General features: G+C 24.4%; 9 protein-coding genes across 9 annotated transcripts; 4 read left to right on the forward strand and 5 right to left on the reverse strand.

Moving 5' to 3' along the window:
* Positions 1–486: 486 nt before the first annotated feature.
* DICPUDRAFT_157642 (uncharacterized protein) lies at positions 487–4,695 on the forward strand (the record flags this gene model as incomplete). The annotated part of the gene is made up of 4 exons (XM_003292827.1): positions 487–491; positions 723–749; positions 2,021–2,847; positions 2,900–4,695. The coding sequence occupies 4 exons, from the start codon at positions 487–489 to the stop codon at positions 4,693–4,695; spliced, it is 2,655 nt and encodes an 884-aa protein (XP_003292875.1).
* Positions 4,696–4,784: 89 nt separating this feature from the next.
* Positions 4,785–5,664, reverse strand: DICPUDRAFT_157643 (uncharacterized protein; the record flags this gene model as incomplete). Its single annotated transcript, XM_003292832.1, has 2 exons — positions 4,785–5,288; positions 5,374–5,664. 2 exons carry the CDS (start codon positions 5,662–5,664, stop codon positions 4,785–4,787), a joined length of 795 nt encoding a protein of 264 aa, XP_003292880.1.
* A 209-nt stretch (positions 5,665–5,873) lies between these two features.
* DICPUDRAFT_83475 (uncharacterized protein) lies at positions 5,874–7,638 on the reverse strand (the record flags this gene model as incomplete). The annotated part of the gene is made up of 3 exons (XM_003292833.1): positions 5,874–6,877; positions 6,946–7,486; positions 7,573–7,638. 3 exons carry the CDS (start codon positions 7,636–7,638, stop codon positions 5,874–5,876), a joined length of 1,611 nt encoding a protein of 536 aa, XP_003292881.1.
* Positions 7,639–7,830: 192 nt separating this feature from the next.
* Positions 7,831–8,976, reverse strand: DICPUDRAFT_83476 (uncharacterized protein; the record flags this gene model as incomplete). The annotated part of the gene is made up of 1 exon (XM_003292834.1): positions 7,831–8,976. One exon carries the CDS (start codon positions 8,974–8,976, stop codon positions 7,831–7,833), a length of 1,146 nt encoding a protein of 381 aa, XP_003292882.1.
* Positions 8,977–10,101: 1,125 nt separating this feature from the next.
* Positions 10,102–11,052, forward strand: DICPUDRAFT_41242 (uncharacterized protein; the record flags this gene model as incomplete). Its single annotated transcript, XM_003292828.1, has 2 exons — positions 10,102–10,693; positions 10,799–11,052. 2 exons carry the CDS (start codon positions 10,102–10,104, stop codon positions 11,050–11,052), a joined length of 846 nt encoding a protein of 281 aa, XP_003292876.1.
* Positions 11,053–11,709: 657 nt separating this feature from the next.
* DICPUDRAFT_83478 (uncharacterized protein) lies at positions 11,710–13,011 on the forward strand (the record flags this gene model as incomplete). The annotated part of the gene is made up of 1 exon (XM_003292829.1): positions 11,710–13,011. The coding sequence occupies one exon, from the start codon at positions 11,710–11,712 to the stop codon at positions 13,009–13,011; it is 1,302 nt and encodes a 433-aa protein (XP_003292877.1).
* Positions 13,012–14,382: 1,371 nt separating this feature from the next.
* Positions 14,383–16,539, forward strand: DICPUDRAFT_83479 (uncharacterized protein; the record flags this gene model as incomplete). The annotated part of the gene is made up of 1 exon (XM_003292830.1): positions 14,383–16,539. One exon carries the CDS (start codon positions 14,383–14,385, stop codon positions 16,537–16,539), a length of 2,157 nt encoding a protein of 718 aa, XP_003292878.1.
* A 211-nt stretch (positions 16,540–16,750) lies between these two features.
* On the reverse strand, positions 16,751–18,145 carry DICPUDRAFT_90005 (uncharacterized protein; the record flags this gene model as incomplete). Its single annotated transcript, XM_003292835.1, has 2 exons — positions 16,751–16,965; positions 17,110–18,145. 2 exons carry the CDS (start codon positions 18,143–18,145, stop codon positions 16,751–16,753), a joined length of 1,251 nt encoding a protein of 416 aa, XP_003292883.1.
* A 584-nt stretch (positions 18,146–18,729) lies between these two features.
* Positions 18,730–21,666, reverse strand: DICPUDRAFT_41248 (uncharacterized protein; the record flags this gene model as incomplete). Its single annotated transcript, XM_003292836.1, has 2 exons — positions 18,730–19,941; positions 20,014–21,666. The coding sequence occupies 2 exons, from the start codon at positions 21,664–21,666 to the stop codon at positions 18,730–18,732; spliced, it is 2,865 nt and encodes a 954-aa protein (XP_003292884.1).
* Between the last annotated feature and the right edge of the window lie 843 nt (positions 21,667–22,509).

A 22,509-nucleotide genomic window follows, 5' to 3' on the forward strand; every position in this document is an offset into this window, starting at 1 on the left:
TTTTTTTAAAAATAAATAATTTTTTTTTTTATTTTTTTTTGGGGGGAGAATTTCCAAGAGGGTTTATAATTATTTTAAACCCATAATTTTTTTTTTTCCCCACCTTCAAAGAGATCCCCCCTTTATTGTTATTTTTTTGAAGTTTGTTTAATTTTTTTTTTTTTTTTTGAGGGGGGGGGGGTAATGAGAAAAACCTATTTTTCAATTTTTAAAAAAAAAATATTTTCCCCTTTTTTTTTTCTTGGAATTTTTTTCTATTTGAAGAGTTTTTTTTTTTTTTGGGAAATTATTTTAAAAAAAAAAAAGAAAATAATTAATTAATATTTTTTTTTAAATTTATAAAAAATTTAAAATATAAAAATAAATAAAACAAAATAAAATAAAATTTTTTTTAAAAAAAAAAAAAAAAAATTTATTTTTTTTTTTATATTTACCCCAAAGAAAAAAAAAAAAAAAAAAAAAAAAAAAGGGTAAGATAAAAAAAAAATGTGGTATATACACAAAAAAAAAATAAAAAATAAAAAAAAATAAAAAAAAAAATAACACAAAATAAAAAATAGATATTATTTTAAAAAAAAAAATTTTTATGTGTATGAAAAAAAATTAAATTACTTTTTTTTGAAAGAAAAATTGAAAAGGACCTTAATATTGAAGATATATAAAAAACCAGCCAATAGAAATTCACACAGGATATATGTGAAAAAAAAATTTGCAAAAAAAAGTATTGGTGTGGCTAAAGTTGGTATTGGGTAATTGTGGTTGTATGTATAAATTGGGTATATGTGTAAAATGAATAAAAATAAAAAGCAAAAATAAGAAATTGTATTTATTTTATTTTTTTATTTATTTAAAAAAGTAAAAACAAAAATAATAAAAATAATACTATTATTGTGTGGGAGAATGTTGATTATTTTTAAAATACATATAACTATTGGTTAAAAAAATATTATAAAATTAAAAAAATTAAAAAATAAAAAAAAAAAATTAAAATAAAATAAATTAAAAAAAAAAATCAAATTTTTTTTTTTTCAGCATTCAAGATTGTTATAATAAATTAGAAATACTCTAGATATTTTTTTTTTTTTTGGGGGTTATTCGCGCATGAAAAAACACATCCTATATTAATTTAAAGCAACCATTATATTTTTTTTTTTCAAAAATACTTATTTTTTTTATGCAATAGCACACCTCTCACCTTTAGATTAAAATTTTTTTTTTTTTTTTTTATTTTTTTTTTTTTGAGCACGCGAACTGAGTGAGAAATCTCAATTGATTATCATCTGATTTGATTTTATAATGGGGATTTGGTTCCAAAATTAGTGGAAAATGGTTTTTCTCAGTTTTTAAAAATAAATTAATTGACAACGAGCGTTCTATTATTAATTAATTAAATCCAAACTCTATCAATTTAATTCATCAAAAATTTTCATACCAGAAAATCTATATATAATTAATTGAAAATTGGTATCAAATTAATTAATTTTGATTTCCTCTTTATAATTAATTTATTTTGATTTCGTAATTTTTCAATTAAATTAATTAATAAAAAAACAAATTAATAATCATATTTGTTTTTTTATTTTTTATATTTGTTTTTTTATTTTTTATTTTTATTTTTTTTATTTTTTTTTATTTTTTTTTTTTTGAAAAAAAAATAATTTTTAAAATTTCTTTTTTAAAGGGAAAAAAAGATAGAGATATATTTTTTAATTTGAAAATAAATGATGTAAAATAATTGTTGTGTTTTATTCATAATTAATAAATACTTTTTTCGGTTTAAATATAAATCCAAAAAAAAAAAAAAAAAAAAAAAAAAAAAATTTCTTTTTTTTTTTAATTTTTTTAAATTAAACTAATTTTTAATTTTTTTTTTTTGAAACCTTTTATTTTTTTTATAAAATATATGTATCAACCATATAACATAATATGATATGAATAGATTTATTGATAAACCATATATTTTACAATTTATAAATAATAAACCAATAGGATATTCATATCACTATTTAATAAATAATAGGAATAATAATATTTATAATAATAATAAAAGTTATTATTCAACCGAAAAAAACAATTCAACTATAAATCCATCAAGCAATGAAGAGATTGTATTGGATAGTAAAAGTGAGGGTTACATAGAATGGAAGGATCCATCAAAAAAAATAAAAAAATGTGTTTTAACAGGTCAAAATAGAATATCAAAAGATGTTAAAGATATTTCATTTTTAAATAAGCATGGCTTATTAGTTAAATTAAATAGTAACTCTTTATTAAATAGTTCAAAAAATAATAGTAATAATAGTAATAGTGACAACAACGACAACGACATCAACAACGCTAATAATCAAAATGAAGAAGTTATAAGAGAGGATTATGATGATACATTCGAAGTTATTAAAACAAAAAAACAAAAGCAATTGGAGAAAAATTTAATGGGCAAGAGTGGTGATTTAGATTATCAAGATAGTCCTGAAATAATAACAAGTAAAAAAAATAAAAAGAAACAGACTATGAAGGAGGATTTCAAAAATAATGAAGTAGACATTATAGTTTTAGACGAAAATGTAAATAGTATTAAACCAAGTAAAAAGTCTAAAAAGAAATCAATTTTAGTGCAACCAGAGGATGAAGAGGTATCGTTGGAAGTTGATCAAAATGAAATATTCAGAGAATATAATTTGGATGAAAATGGTGAACACATTGTGACAATGAGCCCAGGTTTTAAATCTCCTGAACTAGATCGAATAAAGTCAAATTTAGAAAAACCATTAAAAGAATCCAAACCAAGAAAGAAGAAAGTTAAGGAAGAGCAAGAACAGCCAATTGTAAAACAGCAAAAAGAAAAAGGTAAAAAAATAAATAAAAAAATAAAAAAAAATAAAAGTTTATATATTAATAGTTTCTATTATTACAGAAAAAGAGGTAACAGAAGGTGTTAAATCTAAAATAAAGAAAGAGAAGAAAGATAAATTAAAAAATCAAATTAACAATACTGATGATTTAAATCAAGTTCAGTCAATTGGTATTGAGGGTTTGAAATCAAAAAAGAAAAGAGTTAAGGTTGATGAATATTTAAATATTATTGATGTATATAAAGAATGGAAGGCAACAGTGTTATCCAAATCAAGCAAAGATATATTGACAACAAAGCATAAATTGCCAAACAAACCAATTAAAATGCAATCGCCGTCATCAAATGCTATCGATGGTGTTTTGGAAAAAGAACATGAATGGGACAGCTTGGTAGACTCTTGTAATAGGATGGTATTTGGTAATTCTAGCTTTAGACCATTACAGCAGCAGGTTATAAACTCAATTTTACATGGTAGAGATACTTTTGTCAGTTTACCAACTGGTGGTGGTAAAAGTTTATGCTTTCAAATTCCATCTTTGGTCGATAGTAGTGGTATTTCGATTGTACTTTCACCATTATTATCATTGATGCAGGATCAGGTTCATAAATTAAAGCTTTTGGGTGTTCCAGCATGCTCAATTAATAGTAGTAATACACCCTTACAGAATAGAAAAACAATAGAGCAGTTATTGGACAAGGATAACTGTAACATTTCAATAGTCTACGTTTCACCAGAAAGATTATCACAAACAGAGTTTTTAGAGGTATTGAACACATTGAATAATCAAGGTAGAATAAAAAGATTAATAGTCGATGAGGCTCATTGTATTTCTGAATGGGGACACGATTTTAGACCAGCTTATAGAAAGATTTCATTGTTTAGAGAAAATTTTCCAAATGTACCAATCGCAGCATTTACAGCAACTGCCAAACCATCAGTAGAGAGTGATATCAAAAATGAACTAAAGTTACATAACCCAGTTACCATAGCATCAAGCTTCCTCAGAACCAATTTATTATATCAAATTAGAAGCAAGAGTCCAGATCAATCAAGATCATTTGCAGATATCGCAGATTACATTAAAATGAGACAGTCAAGGTCATGTGGTATTATTTATTGTGCAACTACAAATGATTGTGAATTACTATCGCAATACTTAAATGAAGAAAATATAGATTCACATTTCTATCATGGATCATTAAAGAATAGTGAAAGAGTCGAAATTCAAAAGGCATGGACTAACAAATCATTCAAAATTATCGTAACTACATTAGCTTTTGGTATGGGTATTGATGTAAAAGATGTAAGATTTATCATTCACTATACCATGCCATCATCCATCGAGGCATATTATCAACAAACTGGCAGAGCAGGTAGAGATGGTTTACCAAGTGAATGCATTTTATATTATACATCAAATGACTATTTTAAAATCAGTAGAATCATCCAAACTCAAGCCCAACCATCATCATCCTATTTCTATAGCGAAGAGCAGGAGTTAGTGGCACAAAAGCAGCAAATGACCGAGAACAAAGTAGAGTTACTTGATAGTATTAACAGTTTTTGCAGAAATGATGACGTATGCAGAAGAGTCCAATTATTGGATTACTTTGGCGAAGTTTCAAAACCATGTAAAACAAATTGTGATATATGCATCTCCCAAACCCAATATGGCCATAACAACTATACCAAATCGAAATTAAAACAATTAAAAAATGATATCCAAACATCTCAAGATTCAATAGAAAGAGTATACACAAGAAACTCTTATTCCACTTTTAAATATAATAAAAAAAAGTCTAATAAAAGTAGATCATATGAAGATGATGATACCAATTAATAAATAATATGGTTGCTTTATGCCATTAAAAAAAAAATATTATTTTTATTTTACATTTACTATTATATTTCTTTTATAATATAAAATATTTATTGATTGTTAAGTTGGATTGGGGACGAATCTTGTTGGATCTTTGGTACTGATTCAAAAACGCTGCCTGGGATATATACAATAGTGTTTGATTGCTCTTTAGCAATTTGTGAAAGGATATCCAACTCTTTAATTCTAATTGCAACGGGACTCTTTTCGAGCATTGTTGCGGCGGCTAAAATCTGTTCTGCTGTTTGAACCTCTGATTGTGCATGAATTAATTTAGATTGACGTAATTGCTCTGCTTCGGCTACTTTTGCCATTGCTCTAACGATTGATTGTTCAAATTTAATATCCTTTAAATTAACTCTTTCAATCTTTATACCCCACTCTTCTAAAGTTGATGCTGATTCATATATTTCTTGTGAGAATTTTTCACGATTAACTAAAATTTCATGAAGTGTATTGTTTGATAAAAGTTCACGAATTTTAATTTGAACAAATTCTTGAACAATTTTACCTGGTTCTAATACTTTATTAACTAAAAGTTCTGGGTCATTAGCCTTTATTTAAAAATAATGAAGATATTAGTAATTGTTAATTATATATAATTTTATAGAAATAGTTTTTTTAATATTAGTTTATTACTCTATAAAAAACAACGGCATCAACAATTAATGAAATATTATCTTTTGAAATAATTTCTTGTTTATCTAATGTGTATGATTGAAGTCTAAAATCAATGATAGTTGACTCTTCAAGAAGAGGGATAACGATACGAAAACCTGGTTCTAAGATTCTGCTAAATTTACCTAAAGTAAAAACGACACCTTTTTCATATTGATTAACGATTCTGAAAAAGTTTCTTGGTTGTGGAATAGTTGGTTTTGTACCTAGTCTAGTTATATATCTAAATGGAATTTTATTTAAATTTCTCATTATTTATTTCTATATTATTATTTCTAAAAAACTAATTAATAGAAAGAAAAATAAAATAATAGATTTTTTTATAAAATTTTTATAAAAATATTTTTTTTTTTATAAAATTTTTATAAATAAAATTTTATTAATGCCTGCTCTGAAATTCTACAAAAGTAAATAATAATATTTTATTAGATAATTAAACTATAATGGCTATAACTATTTTTTTATTTATATGATTTTCTTGATTTTTTTAATTGGTAGGTTTCTCCATGAGATAATATAATTGAAAGCAAAATTTTATCATAGAGCGCTAGGTTTATATTATCTTTATTTTCATTACGGAATTTGGCAAGATCTGAAAAAATATTGTTTTCAATAAAAAGTTCTACATAAGAATTATTTAAACAAAGGGGTTTGTTGTCCATTGTGGTCAAATCTACTATTTCATTTTCACTTTTGTTGCCAGCTTTTAAAAGTCCTTCTAAACAAAATAAGATTTCATATACCCTTCCTGGTACCAATGATGGGATAAATAGAAGCTTTGATAAATATTTTAAACACCCTTCCTTTACAATATTGTTTCTATGTTTTTGAGTACCATTGGTAACTACTCCACGTAATATTCCTAAACCACTTGCTATTATACTTTGTTCTCTACTATTATGAACAATTTTATAATTGTTTTTTTCTAATGTTTGAATAATAAATGAGTTGGCTTTTTGAGGAGCATCACTATTTAAAACTATTTGAGTACATGGATCAGGATTAGTTATTAAAAAATGGATAATAAACATACAAGTCTTTTTAATACGGATATCTAAGTTTATATCGCTTGTCTCTTGATCTAGGATTGAGGAGATTCTTTTAATGAAACCACAGTTTTGTTTTAATAGATTTTGGTTATTTATGTTTAGTCTTATATAGCTGAATAATACATCTAAAGAGTGTAGTTGAACTTTTTTATTCTCATAGTATGATAAAACTAATATTGTTTCAATAATATTATTATATTCATTGATATTGTTGTAGGTATATTCATTGAAAATGTTATTGTCACCTTCGTCACCAAAAATATTGTTATATAAATATACACAATGTATATTTAAACTTTTGCATATACAAATGATATTTCTATCTTTTTCAGTATCTTCATTTTCATAAAGTTGGAATATTAGTTCCTTTTTTAAATGTGGTATTAGGTATTGCATTGATTCTGGAAAAGAGCGAACTAAATTTAATAGTGATATAATGTGAGTATAGAGCATTTATTTATTGTTTTAATAGTTTTATACAAACCTTCACATAAAATTTTATATTCATAATATTGAAAGTTTTTATTTTCTAAATTGTCTAATATTTCAATTATTTGTAAAATAGTTTTACTATTTAAAATTATTTGTTTTGATCTTTTGTCAAAACGAACAATTTTTAATAAAACTTGTAATAAATTTGCCGAATATGCTTTATTTGGATAATTTAAAAAATATATTAAAGCTTCTATATAATTGTAATTATAAAATTGTTTTGCTTTTTTTTTGTTTTTTATAATTAATATTTCTAACACCTTAAATGAAGTTGCAATAAAATAGGTGTGGTCGTCACTGAAACCTTTCTCTAAAAGTAGTTCCATGAATTCTGAAATAAATTGGTTTATAATATTTTCATCGATAATTCTGTTGTTTTTAATAGATTGATATATTTTAATTAGTTTATCATCTAAAATATATACCGGGTCATTTATGTTTAATTTTAAATCATTATTATTATTTTGATTATTTTTTAATTCTAAAACTAATTTAATTATTATAGAAAGAGGAATAGCAAGTAGTATTGCCCACTGTTGTACATGAAAAAAAAAAGTAATTAATAAAAGGCTACTCTTCTACACTCCAGAATAAAATATATTTAAATAATTTAACTTACAAAATAATCTTCTATTTGTGGATCATATAGAAAAAGGCTAAAATCCATTGTTGACCACATTGACATTCTGTGTGGGGTGAGAGAATGAAATAAATAAAAAAACTAAATTTTTTTTTTTTTTTATTAAAATTTTAAAATTGAAATTATTGTAAAAATTTTTTTTTAGTTTTGTTTTTTCCTAAAAAAAAAAATACTAAATAAAGAAAATATATCTATTGATATTTAAATAGGTTTTATATTTTATTATTTATATTATATTTAATTAAAATTTAATTGTTTTGGATTACCGAGTCCCTCCCATGTTTTTTTAATAAATAAAGTTTTGCTTTTTAATAGTTTTGAAAGGAATGATCCCATGACCATTTGATTTGGTAATTGAAAAACACCATCTGATTTACCGAGAGCTAATATCATAACTGGTTTTGATGGAGTATGGGTTGGTAATTTATTGCTATTTTTATTGACGGCTTCGATGACTTTGGCAACAACTTTGGCATGGGTTGAGGCATTGAAAGCTGTTTTAAATTCTTTAGTATCGGTGACATCACCAACGGCAAAAATATTTTTGAAACCTTCGACTTGTAAGCTGGCATTAACTTTAATTTGACCTTGTTGATTAATAGAGTTTTGGAAATGTGAATTTGTGTAAGCTTCACTATTGATTTTAATACCAACAGTCCAAATTAATAAATCGGCTTCTATTTGTTCACCTTTTTCGGTTGTATAAGTGGCGGTTGATGGGGTTGGTAGTAAAGCAGATTGGCTATTTAATGATTCTCTGACTGACTCTGGTAAGGCGATTCTATCATTTAATACTAAATGTATATTTCTCTTTTCCATTGATTTTAATGTCATATTGTTGAACTTTGGTGCCATTGCATCATTTACTAAAGTGGAGCCACTATGTACAATGGTAATTTTTTTATCTTTTCCATATTTATCATATACTTCAGCGGCAAACTCTACACCAACACTACCACCACCTACAATTAATATTTTGTTTGCTTGTTTGATTTGATTTGAAAAATTATCAAAGTATTGTTGGATATCTCTATTGTTTGTAAGGTTGAGTGGGGCTTTGAATGGAGCTAATACATTGGAACCAGTAGCAATTACCAAGTAATCAAAGTGAAGGGTTTGGCCGTCTTCAAGGGTAACATGGTTTGGTGTAATCTCAGTAGCAGAGGAGAATATAAATTTACCATTCTTTAAAAGTTTATCATATGGGATGTATACTTGTGGGACTAACTCTGGTTCTACAGCAACACGTACTGAGGCAACGCAATGGAAAAATGTTTTTTTTCTTTCGACAACTGTAACATCAAATTTAGAATCTAATAATTTGGCAGCTTCAATACCAGCATAACCAGCACCTATAATTAAAACTTTTTTTTTTTCTGACATTGTAATTCCTTTATAATTAAATAATAAACCTATATTTTATAAAAAATTTTAAAGTTAAAAAAAAAAAAAAGTAAAATTAATATTAAATATTAAATATTAAAAAATTAAATAAAATAAGATTTTATAATAATTAAATAATTATATTTACCTTTGAGGTATTCTAAAGTTTGATAGATAGTATTTATTTTTAGCGGTATATAAAATATATATAAATTTAATTTTTTATATATATTTAAATAATAATAATAATATTTTATTATTTGTTAATAGTAATTGGTAATTTATCGAAAATGATTTATTAAAAAATAAATTTTGATTTCTATTTATAATATGGTTTTTTATCCCATAATTCAGCATTTAAGTTACATATGGAAGACTTCGTTAAAAAAATATTTTTTTTTCATTTTTTTTTTTATTTTTTTTTTATTTTTATTTTTTTTTAGAGTTGTTCGTTGGCGTTAATTCCCTTTTTTTTTTAGAGGTTATGGGTTGTGTTTTTTATTTTTATTTTTTATTTTCAATACCAAAAAATACACAAATAGTTTTTCTTTTAAATAATTTATTTTAGTTCAATAAATCCTTTTTTAATTAATTAAATCAATAATGTATTAAATTATCTATTTTATTTATCTTTTTTTTTTTTATTTTTTTTTTTTTATTTTAATTTTTTTTAATTTTTTTTATTTTATTTTATTTTTATTTTAATTTTTATTTTTATAAAATTTTTTTTAATTTTATTTATTTATATTTTAGATTTATGATCATTTTTTCTAGGTAATTATTTATTTTTATAGGAAAGTTAAAAGAATAATTGTATTTTTTAGTTATAAATAGAACCAATATTTATTTTAATTTTTTCATTTTACTATTTTAAACAAATATAATAATTATATTTTCTTAAATAAATAAATTTATATTTTAATAATTTTATAAATAAATATAAATAAATATAAATATAAATAAATATAAATATAAATAAATATAAATTTAAATAAAATAAATAAAGATAAATTTTAAATTAAATTTTTAGTTTTAGTTTTTATTTATTTTAATAATAAATATTAAATTTTTCTTTTTTTTTTTTTCTTTTTTCTTTTTAAACAATTAATTTAATAAATATTAAAAATGTATAAAGAAACATTTACCATTACTTTATCCGAAGTCTGTGAAAACCATGTTGGTATGCAAAAGATTGGGGTTTTGGGTAAAGATGGTTATAGTTTGGATGATTTAAATAAAGCAAAAAAATATTTCGAAGATGAAAAAGGTTTAAAAACTGAATTGTTTGATTTAAAACAAATTTGTTTAGTAGATAGTAATAAAGATAATAATAGTAATAACAATAATGTAGATAATAACGAGGAGGTTGATGAAAAAGATAATACAAATATAATAGATTTGGATGAAATTAATAATGCATATATATTGGTGATTAGAAATGGGTTATCAGCATTCTGTGATCCAAATCTATTTCACGAAGAACAAAAAAAACTAGATAAAGATAAAAAAGCACTAATGTATGGTAGGGTTGTGAATAAAAATGCAAGACATAACTTATGCTTCTCAAATGTATCGCAAGAACCAGATTACGAGAAAGGAAAGGGTAGAATTATTGCATTCAAGGATGTGCCATTGCTTGACTCGGTTCGTAATGGTTTTGGAGATATTCTCGGTGATAAAGGTAAAAAGTTGGTGGCTGAAGGAAACTATTATTTTGGTAATTATCATGATTATTATTATTAATATTATTATTATTATTAATATTATTATTAATAATATTTAAAACTATATTAACTAATGGTTATATTATTTGAATATTTAGATAAAACTTGTGGGATTGGGTATCATGGTGATGCTGAAAGAAAGAGAGTTATAGCTATTAGAACTGGTTGTAGAATGAATATTTGCTATCAATGGTTTCATGATGGAGTTAAAAAGGGTAAAAGATTTCAAGAGTTTTTAAATCATGGTGATATTTATATAATGAGTGAATTTGCAGTTGGTTGGAATTGGAAGAAAAAGAAAATATATACCCTTCGTCACGCAGCCGGGGCTTCAAAATTCACTGTAATTTAGACTTTTTAAATAAATAAATAAATTAAATTAATTAAATATATTATAATCTAGATTAAATTTTTTTTTTCAGGAAATAGATGTTTTTTATGTGTGAATTGAAAAAAAAAAAAAATAAATAAAAAATAAATTTTTTTTTTTTAATCCCAAAAATTCAAAAAGAGAATGATTTAAGATAAAAAAGATAATTATTTTTTTTTTTTTTTTTTTTTTTTTTTTTTTAAAAAAACTTTTTTTTTTTTTTTTCAAAAAAACTATTTTTTTTTTCCCTTCTTTTTTATTTAAATTATTTTTACCTCCCCATTGGTATGGGATTAAAAAAATTAAAGGGCAGCCAAACCGGCCCCCCAACCGGCTAATGAATAGTAAGTAGAAAAAAAAATTCTATTTAGCTATTAAACGATCATTTGGTTTTTACTAAGATAAAATAAACAAATGTTCAATTTTCTTTTCTTATTTTTTTTTTTAAAAAAAGAAAATAAACATTATAATAAATAAACAAACAAATAATCAAATAGTTAAAATAGATTAGAGGAATTTAGATTTTAAATATATAAAATTTTATTAATTTTTTTTTATTTATTTGATAAAACTAATTTATTTAAAATTTTTTTTTTAAATTTTTTTAAATCTTTTTCCCTTTATTTTTTTTATATTCAAATGCCCAATAGCAAAGAGTTTGTGTATTGTGCTGATATTGAAAACAGCTGTAAAGAATCCAAATGTCAAAAAATCCACTTAGAAGATTATTTAGAACTAACAAAAAAAATATTTTGGAAAAATCAAAAACCGATTATTTCAACCATTAACAACAATTATCCCTATCCATATAGTCCTGAGACTCCGAGAACAAAAATTTCAATATCTAAGTTTACTCCACACTTTTATGGTATTATTATTGAAGATCATTTCAAATTTATCAAAAATGGTAAAACCGAACCTGACTGGGTTTTAATGAAAGTTGGTTCAACAAGTAGATTAGATAAAAATAAAAGGGTGACCGAAGTAGGAAATCAAATTAAGAAAAATTTAAAAATAGATACAGATGGTCTTAAAACCGAATTCAATATACCCATAGATGCACTTAACTTTAACTACCCAACTGAAGTCGAAGATAAATTAAGAGAAAAATTGGGTTTTATAATTTCCCCAGATACCGCCAAATCACTAAATTTACCTGTTCCAACGGAGTGGATCCTTTTTAATAAAAACTTAAAAAAAAATTTTCTTATTTTAGATTTACCAAATTTAAATTCAAAAGTTGAATCTAGAGAGTTAGTTCTTTCAGAAGATCAAAGTGAAATTGATATCAATGGAACCATTCTGCAAGAAATTTCTGATGTAAGGACAACTGTAAACAATTTTTTGGTTAAAAAGGAGACAGAGTTAGGAAATTTAAAAAAAACTTTGCAAGAAAGTTTGGAAGGGGAAAAAAAAGATTCTCATCCAGACAATCAAACTGAAATTGATCTCAATGAAGAGTTAGAGCTTTTAAAAAAGAAAATAGAAGATTCCCAAAAATCTTTTAAAATGTTAAAAAAACAATTCGATATAATAGAAACTTTATTTTCAAAAAAAAAATTAACTTTAGAAGATTGCTTTTTATTTATTGAAACCTCCAATAGACTCTCTTTAAGAAGCATTAGGGATAGTGGTGTTAGAAAAAGTGCTTCTTTTCCAAAAGATGGACTATTATTAAAAATAAAAGATAAAACATTTAAATTAACTCTAGTAAAATCTCAAATCATCGGAGAAGAAGAGACAAAGCCAAAAGAAGAGACAAAACCAAAAGAAGAGACAAAGCCAAAAGAAGAGACAAAGCCAAAAGAGGAGATCAATGCAAAAGAAGGGGCCAAGGCAAAAGAGGAGACCAAAGCAAAAGAAGGAACCAAAGGAAAAGAAGAGACCAAGGCAAAAAAAGGGACAAAAGCAAAAGAAGAAAAGAGCACAAAAAAAAATTAAAAATAAATAATTTTAAAAATCTTTATTGTCCTTATTTTTATAAATAATTTGATATTTATAATACTAAAATATACAATTATTAAATAAAACCTGATATTATCTATTTTTTATTTTTCCATAGGCACCTTCAGCAGTATCTTTAGTTTTTTTGCCAACATTCACAAAGAAATCTGTAAAACCATTTTGAATTGCATTATTTGAGAATGAATTTGAAGTACTTGTAGATGACCCAACAGTATTTTTTGAAATGTTGTTATAGTTTAAACTTGAAATAACACCTGGTTATAAAAATAAAATATGATAAAGATTAATATCTAGTGATAGAAGAAAGTTAATATTATTTTAAAACTTACTTATAATTGTCATTTTGGTTTGCTTTTCTTTATTTTTATTTTTAATTAATGATTAAAAAATAAAATTTTGCATTAAATAAATACTTTTTTTTTAAAATTTAAATATAAAAAAATTAAAATAAAATATAAAAATTAAAATAAATTTTAAGATAAAATTACAAATCAAAGAAAAAAAATAAGATGAACGTTTTTGAATTTCTGTATTTTTATTTATTTAACCATGTTAAGATAAATAGATATATATGTTATTTGTCCATATTTGTTTTGTTGAATTTTTTGAGTGTGGGTGTTGTTTTTATTATTTTAAAAACTTTTAATTATAATTATTTTTATTTTTATTACTCCTAATTTTATTATTACTAGTATTATTTATTTGATTATTATTACGCACATTAAACAAAAAATTTTTAAAAAAACAAAAAATCCCACACACAAAAAATATCACACACCAACAAAATTAAAAAAAATCAAATTAAAAAAAGAAAATTAACTTTTTTTTTGGTTAATTTCATTTTATAATAAATTAAATTATTTTACAATAATTTAAAAGGAAATTAATTTGTTTAAAATAAACAATTAAATTTTCAGAAATTAATACCTTTGTTTGTTTGGACTAATAAAGAAAAGTTATAATCAATAATTGAAAATCTTTTATACATTTCTTTTTATCATATCATTTTTTTATTATAACATAAATAATTATTTATTTTAAAATTTATCACATTTAATATTTTTCTTTTTATTTCATTTGGTTTTTGAAAAAGAAAAAAAATATCCCAGGAAATATTATAAAAAATTTGAAAAATGAACAAAATAAAAAAATTCTCGTTTTTTTTCGAGATATTATTTTATTAATTTTTTTTTTTCTTTTTCTTTTTACTTTTTTTTTTTTTTTATTAATTACATTTTATTCAATAAAATAACAAAGCAAAACAAAATAAAATAAAATAAAATAATAAAATAGAAAATAAAAATAAATTAAAATTAAAATTAAAAAATAAAAAATAAAATAATTAATATGATAAGGAATTATAATTATATAATTTTTATTTTTTTAATTATATTATCATTTTTAACAATTTATATAAATGGCGAATTAATATATTTTAACTCGAGCAAAACATGTACAGAAAAATCACCATGCAATTTTTCAAATAAAGAAAATTGGATAGGTGAGGTTTTACCCAGCCAAGGTGATGATATAGTTATTGATTTTTCACAACCACAACCAACAGAATCAACAATAGCCAATAACAATATTAATAATAATAGCGACACTAGTTTAAACTATTACTATTTAATTGGCGAAAAAATGAATATTACTATTGGATCTTTTAGTTTATTGGGTTCAAATCAAAATTATCCACAACTTTTTTTAAATAATACATATATAGTTTCAGTAGGAAATACATTTCAAATATCAAGTGCATCAATAAACTTTTATTATAACAACACTTTAACCATCGATAAAGGAAGCTTAAAGGTTTTAGAAGGTTCAAATTTTACTGTAGATCGATCGAGCAAGATTAATATTATAAATAATAGTGAAATTACTTGTGATAAAACCATAAATAAATTTCAGTTTTTAAACAACTCATCCCTTTCAATTGATAATAGTAGTGTTGGTAATTTTTATTCGAAAATAGTATTCTCTTCAACTAGTTCATTTATCGGCAATTCAAGTGAAACCAGTAGTTTTTATGGTGTATTTTCATTGTCATCAAGTACATTAGTATTAAACAATGCCAAGTTTTATTATAACTCCTTTATAAAGAATCTAAATATAATAGGCCAGGTTCAATTAGACACAGACAGCAACACCATTTTATCCATCCTACAAAACCTATATTTCAAAGATACCTCTTTAATAACAATAGATTCAAATACAAATTTAGTAATTGGTGGCTCGGTTAATGGTGATAATGGGATTTCAAACACAAGCTCTATTGTATTAAATGGTGGAACATTAAAAATAACCTCACCAAATTTTAAAATAGATAATATGGAATTTAGCGAAACAAATACTGGTACAATTTCATATCAAACATCTAGCCTCAGAAAATATGAGGATACCACAAATAGTAATACATACTCCTCCTCCTCTTCATCTTCCTCTTCCTTCCCTTCCTCTTCTTCATCATCCTCTAATAAACCAAGCCCTAGCAACTCATATTTTATTAATACAATTGCACCAATGATTTTAGTATCAAGTAACAGTGATCTTATAATATACAACTCACATTTCAAAACACTATCCGAATCAAAATCAGTAGTCGAAAGCGATTCACCAATCACATTTGAATTCTTTGGATCAGTATACTTGGATAGTGTCTCCATTTCATCAAGCTCTGTTGTAATTAGTCCAAACTCTGATGTCGTTTTTTTCAAAGGTGGTTGTCTAAACTCTTTAAATGTTTATGGTAATCTTACCGTATATAGCCCAGGTATTTCAGTTCACCCTAATCCAGTTAACATTTTAGATCCAAATGCATATTTGATTATCAATAGCACATCAGTTTTAGCATCAGTAAACATTGTATCAGGAACACTATTTTCCGTAGGCTCATCTACCATAAACTCTTTAAACATAAGTGGGCCATCATCATTTTTAGAATTACATTATTCATCTATATATATTTATAAATCCTTCATCTCTGATGCAAAATCATCAATTTATATAACTTCAAAAATAAGCTATTTCAACACACCTGCCATCTCGGTATCCTCCATCCCACAAGTTTTTTCAAATTTAATAGTAAACTTTCAAATATTACCAAATAGCAAACCAAAGTCTTGTGATTTTTCAATAGTAACATATAATATAAATAATAAAAATATCACCGAAAAAGAAGAAGAGCCTGCAATTATAAATGATGATAGTAATAGTAACAGTAATAGTGCAATTAATTTTGCATCTATTAAAATTTTCGATTTGGCCAATAACAACAACAATGTAAATACCAATACTACATATTCATATAGCTTATTGACAACAGATAATAGTCTTTCAATCATATTTGTTTTTCCATACTCAAAACAAGCTTTTCCAGAATGGGCTATAATTTTAATAGTGATCGGTTCAGTTATTTGCACCATTACAATTTCAATTATAATATACACAATCAAGCAAAGGAAAAGATTACAAAATGAATATAGTGGTTATACAAGATTATAAACCAAAACTAAACCACAACAAAAAATTATATTAAAATAATTTTAAAATTTAAAATAAAGTTTAATTAATTTTTTTTTTTATTTATATTTGTTTTTTTTTTTTTAAAATATTACTTCTATAATGTTATTATTTTATGAGCTTATTAATCAAATAATGAGCCATTTTATATAAAGAGTTGTTAATTATTTTTTTTTAATTGACTATTTTTTTTTTATCTTAATGTGGAAATTGTTAAAGGTTTATATGGAGATGCTTTTGTTGTTGATGAAGGTGTTAAAATTTTTTTTGAAATTGAATTACTGTTTGGTGTATTGTTGTTGGTAATATCTCTAAGAGGTGTTAATGGTGTACCAGAATGTTTGCTTGGTTTTGATGGAGTAATAAATTTATTTTCAGATAACGGTGATTTAATGTTTTTATTATTTGCTAAAGTGCTTGAAGTAGTGGTAGCGGTAGTGGTGGTGGTGGTAGTTGATTTTGATGATGGAGATGCTGATAATGATGATGCAGTTAACTCGTTCACTGAAGATTCTAATTTGTTAGGTGTTGACTTAAGTGGTGATTTAAGACCAAGAGAAAGCGATGAAGCAGTATTTAGTTTCTTGTGTGGAGTGAGATTACTTCGTTTGAATGGTGAAAGAGATCTTTTACCAGGCGATAAAAGTCTGCTACGACTTGGTGAGCTAGTGCTACTTGTGCCACCATTAGAGTTACTGAACTTGGATGTTGTCTTTCTTAATTTAACACCAGTAATGTCGGCTAAAGAAATAGAGAACTGTGGAGTTCCAACTGGCTTCTTTGGAGCAAGGGAGGCTGGTGCAGAAGCTGAGGTTTTTGGTACATTTGGTTTTGGTGCCATTGCTGATGGTGGTGGTGGTGGTGGAGGTGGTGGTGGTGGGGCTGCAAACACTGGAGCTGGGGCTGCGTAAACCGGGGTAGGATTTTGTTGAATTAACGAAGCAGCATTAATAATTTGTTTTAATAATTCATGATATTGATTAAGATTTTGCTTATGCATTTGGTTTTGTTCGTTACGGACTTTTTGAAGCTCTTTTTCCAAGCTATTAATTTTTTGTTCCAATTGGACAATCTTTAAATGGTCACTTAATTCACCTTGTGTAATATAATTACCAGATAAACCCAAGCTTGAATTATTATTACTATTATTATGGTGGTGGTGGTGATGTAATTGTTGTTGTTGAATAATAATTGATGGAATGCTATTATTACTGTTATTACTATTGCTATTAGTACTATTTAATGAGGATGAAACGGTTTCAACCTCATCATTATTACTGTTATTATTATCATCACTATTATTTACATTAACTGATTCTTTTGTTGAACTATTATTACTGCTGGTACTGGTATTTGGTAAGAATGATTTAAAATAGTTAAAAAATGAACCAATTAAACCCTTATTACCCAAAATATTATAACATTGATTAATCATTACATTAACACCACTGTTATTATAATTTTTATTATTTACACTATTATCGTCATAGACTGCTAAATCGTCGTCATTATATTGATGTTCTTTTTTATTCTTTTTAATGTTTTGTTTATTTTTTCTATTTTTTTTTCTTTTATCTCCTACTTTCATTTTAATAATTGAAACTATGAATATATATAAAAATAAATAAATGAAAATAATTAGGTAAATATTTAATGATACTATTTTTAAAACTATTATTTTGTTATAATATTAAAAATATCTATAACAATAAAAAAATATAAACTACTATTAATATTATTATTTATTAAGTTTTATTAAAAATATTATATTTTTTTAAAGGTATAAATTAAATGAAAAAAATTCAAAAAAAAAATAATTCAATCCATACACTAAAAAAAAAAAAAAAAAAATTTTGAAAAATTTAAATTTGAAAAAATAGCCGTTTAACCCAAAAATAAGAGGGAAAGCAGTTCACTTCCAAATTATAAAAATAATTTTATTTTCCAAATACAAATTTAAATTTATTATAATATATAATTTAAATAAAAATTTTAAAAGTTAATAAAAAATAAATACAAATACAAATTAATATAAATAAATATAAAAAAAAATAAAAAAATGTAAATATTGATTAAAACAACATAATAAATAAATTATGTATTTTAAAGTAGATTAATTTTATAATTAATCTTTTATTCTATATATTTTATTTTTTAACAATAAAATTTAACCTATTGCTTTTTTGACGAAGCTGATGAAACTGATAATCTGCTGTGATTTAAAGAAGGTGATTGGGATTGAGTTAAACTACCACCTAAACTATTTCTTGAGATGGTGGATTTACGTAAATGATTATTCATCATCAAAACTGATTTTGTACGTTGAGTTTGAACTTTTGTAAATTGTGCAAATGCAGTAATCCACTCTTGACGTTGTTCAGGTGTTTTAGCAAATACCAATACCATTTCATCTTCAATTTTAATTTGGAATGCATTAAAGAACTTTAATGATGGTACATCTTGAAGCACAGATAACTGGACTACAATATCTTTGATTGGTATGTATTGTTTTACGTGTAATTCATTTTCATGTTTTGCTGCTTTTAATAGACCACTATTGAAAAGGAAAAAGTAGAATTTGTCACCATCCTGCTTTAATTTTGATTGCATTACTATACTATTACCTGGTACGAGAATATCTTGGACTGGTGGAACTAATTTCATGTAAATGTCTTGAATGGATTGTTTATTTTCACTTTCTCTCTTTCTTTCATTTAACTGGACTGTAATCTTCTTTAAATTCTTTACTGCATTATCGATGTGCTCGTAATCATAGTGTTGTTGGTGTGTGTGCTTTAAGAGATCCTCTAGCAACATAACATAACGAGGCATTCTTTGAATGGGCATGATTAAATAGCCAACCAACTCTATACCTTTGGCTTTTTGTTCTCTAGTTTCTTGAAGGAACTCTGCAAACTTTTCTTCTTTTTTAGCATCCTCTAATGCCTTGATTGCATTATTATAATTATTTACATAGGTACTGTAAGATTGGGTTGCACTTTCCATATAGCTAAATGATTCACCGATCGATTGGTTAAAATGCCAATTATTTACTTTTTCTTCGATAATCTCTAAAAATCCCTTATTAAACTGATGTACAACTTCTATATTTGAAAAAATGGTTGTAGAATCTTCATTCGAAATATGACTATTGGTTCTAATTGGAATTAAAAAGTGTTCAACTGCAATATTTAATGAATTTACATAAGATTGCTCTGTAGTTAATAACTCTTTAACGATTCTACCTCTTCTTGAATAAACCTTTAATTCGCCATTATAATGTTTTCTTTGTGAATATGCTTTGATACCTGCAACCAAATAATTTAATCCATTTATAACCTGTTGCTTTGCTTCTTGTGCCTGTTGTTCTTTATTAAAATTATTCTAAAAAAAAAATATTATTTAATATTGGGCTCTTATTAATGAATATATACATGTATAGATATTTTTAATTACCATTTTTTTTGATGCTAAATCTGTTAAAACTTCAACTAAGATTTCAGTTTCATGCTCCTCAGTTCCATAATCACCAAAGCTTTCGAAATCAGATTCACCACCACTACTGAAACCTCCAACTTCCATATCGGCCATTTGGGCATCACCTCCCTCATCATCGACACCATCTGCACCACCAGTGTATTCATCTTGATCAGAATCGTCGTAATCGCTGCCATAACCTCTATCCATTGAACTAATTTTCTTTATAAGGGATATCATTCTTTCGATTGGTTTGATTACTAATTTTTGGAAATCATATGAAATTAACAAGGTACCAACACAAAGAATGATGATTAAACATGTTGTCATCGTTATACTAAGAGCAGCTAAAATTTGTTCGTTACGTTGATTATTAACCCACATTTCATTATTATCACTATCGATTTTGATGATATAACTTGGGTACCAGAGATCTGTATCGATTGGTGACTGATAAACCAATGTATTGTTGATATTGAGGTACAATAAATCGACAGTATCTCTATTTTCTTGAATATCATTGAATGCTGCTTGGAATGCTGGTGATGCAAGACCATTTTGTGTGGCTGATATAACCAATAACTCTAGAATTGAAAAAAAGTATTTATGTTGATCCAGTGTGGGTGATGTCAAAATGGTGATTAATACAATCAACAAACACATTACCACGATCTTGTGTGAAGTTTTAGATAAAAGCTTCTTACCAATGGTGCTAGGCTCGACTGATAACTGAATTTCATTTTTATTCTTTTCTTGTACTCTTTTACCACACTGAAAAACATCGAAAAAGTTTATAATTCTTGCTATTCTTGATAAACGAGAGGCCATTCTAGCGACACGAGCAGTTCTTGAGATGGACAAACTATTGAGTGCATATACAATACTGGTTAAACCAAAAATATAACCAATTACATCGGGTACCAAAGAAGCGATGGAAACTAAATCGATGGGGAAGAACAATGTCAACACATAATTTAAACGTTGAACATATATTTGAAATATCATATCGATTACAAAAATTAAAAATACAATAACTTTGATTACAGAGACTATATTATAGGATGCTGATGTATTGGGTGCCAAAGTTGTTAAAAGCAAATCATCAATATACAAGAGATAAATGGTTGCCACTATCATCACAATCATTGCCCACTTTGAATTCATTAACTGACTAATCTTCTTACGTCTAGCATAAGACTTTGTTGATTTCTTTGCATTCCTTCTTCGTTTCATCGATCTTAGCTTCCTTATTCCTTTACCATGAAATATTTTTTGGCCTAAATCTGTGAATGATTTTTGATTTGGAAGATTTTGCATTGAAAACAACCCTCCTATACTTGAAAAATGAATTGAATGATGTAAAATTCCAAATTTCTTTTTTGGTTTTTCAGGAGACTGATTATTATTATTGCTATGATTACTTCTGACACTGCTATTGCCATTACTTAATATTAAATTTCTATTCTTCATCGATGATCTGGTATAAAAACTACTAACGCTACCACTAATGTTACTAGCTGTATCATCCATCATATTTTGACCACTCCCACTACCCACACTGTCGTATCCCAGCATCCCTACTCTTGATACACTAATACTTGGAGTATTACTTATTTCACTTTGATCTATCATTCTTTTTTTAAATAATTAAAAATCTTAAATAATTAAAACTAATTAATTATTTAAACAATAATCTATTTAATAAAAGTTAAAATAGATGTTATATATATATAAAATTACAATTTATTATTTTACTATTTATATAATTGGTTATAATTATTATTGGCTATTATAATTATTATTCGAACCTATTATTATTTTATCTGTTTTTTTAAAACGATATTATTACAAAATGAATAAAAATTTTTTTTAAAAATTTAAAAAAAAAAAAAAAAAATTTTAACCCCCAATTAATTATTTGTTTTTACAAAAATGAAAAAAAAAAAAATTAAGATTACTTATTCGGTTATAAAATAGGGTGTTTTTATATGTGTATTTTGTGTGTGTATATTTATATTTGATCAGGTGTGTGTGTAAAATAATCACAAAACAAAACCTCTTTTTTCTTTTTTTTAAGGTATTAGTTACTTTGAAAAAAGTTATTTTTAATTTTTATAAAAAAAAAATAAAAATTAAAAAAAAAAAAAATAAATAAAATTCAAAAAAAAGTAAAAGATATTATAATTTTTTTTTAAATTTTTTTTTTTTAATTAATTTATTATAAAATTATTATAATTGATTGACACAAAATGGTGGTTTTTATAATAATCACTTTGTTTATGATTGTTTTCTTTATCAAAAAACACAACATATCGAAATTGATTTAAAAAAAAAAAAAAAGGAAAAAAAATAAAATAAAATTAAAAAATAAAAAGAACTGAAAGTTGTAAGTGTGCAAAACACTAAATTGTGTGTTTTTTTTTTCTTGTTAAATTTTATCTGTCATTGTAATTAATTAATAATTAATTATTACAG

Source organism: Dictyostelium purpureum (genome assembly GCF_000190715.1).
Source record: "Dictyostelium purpureum unplaced genomic scaffold DICPUscaffold_377, whole genome shotgun sequence".
Taxonomy (NCBI): Eukaryota; Evosea; class Eumycetozoa; order Dictyosteliales; family Dictyosteliaceae; genus Dictyostelium; species Dictyostelium purpureum.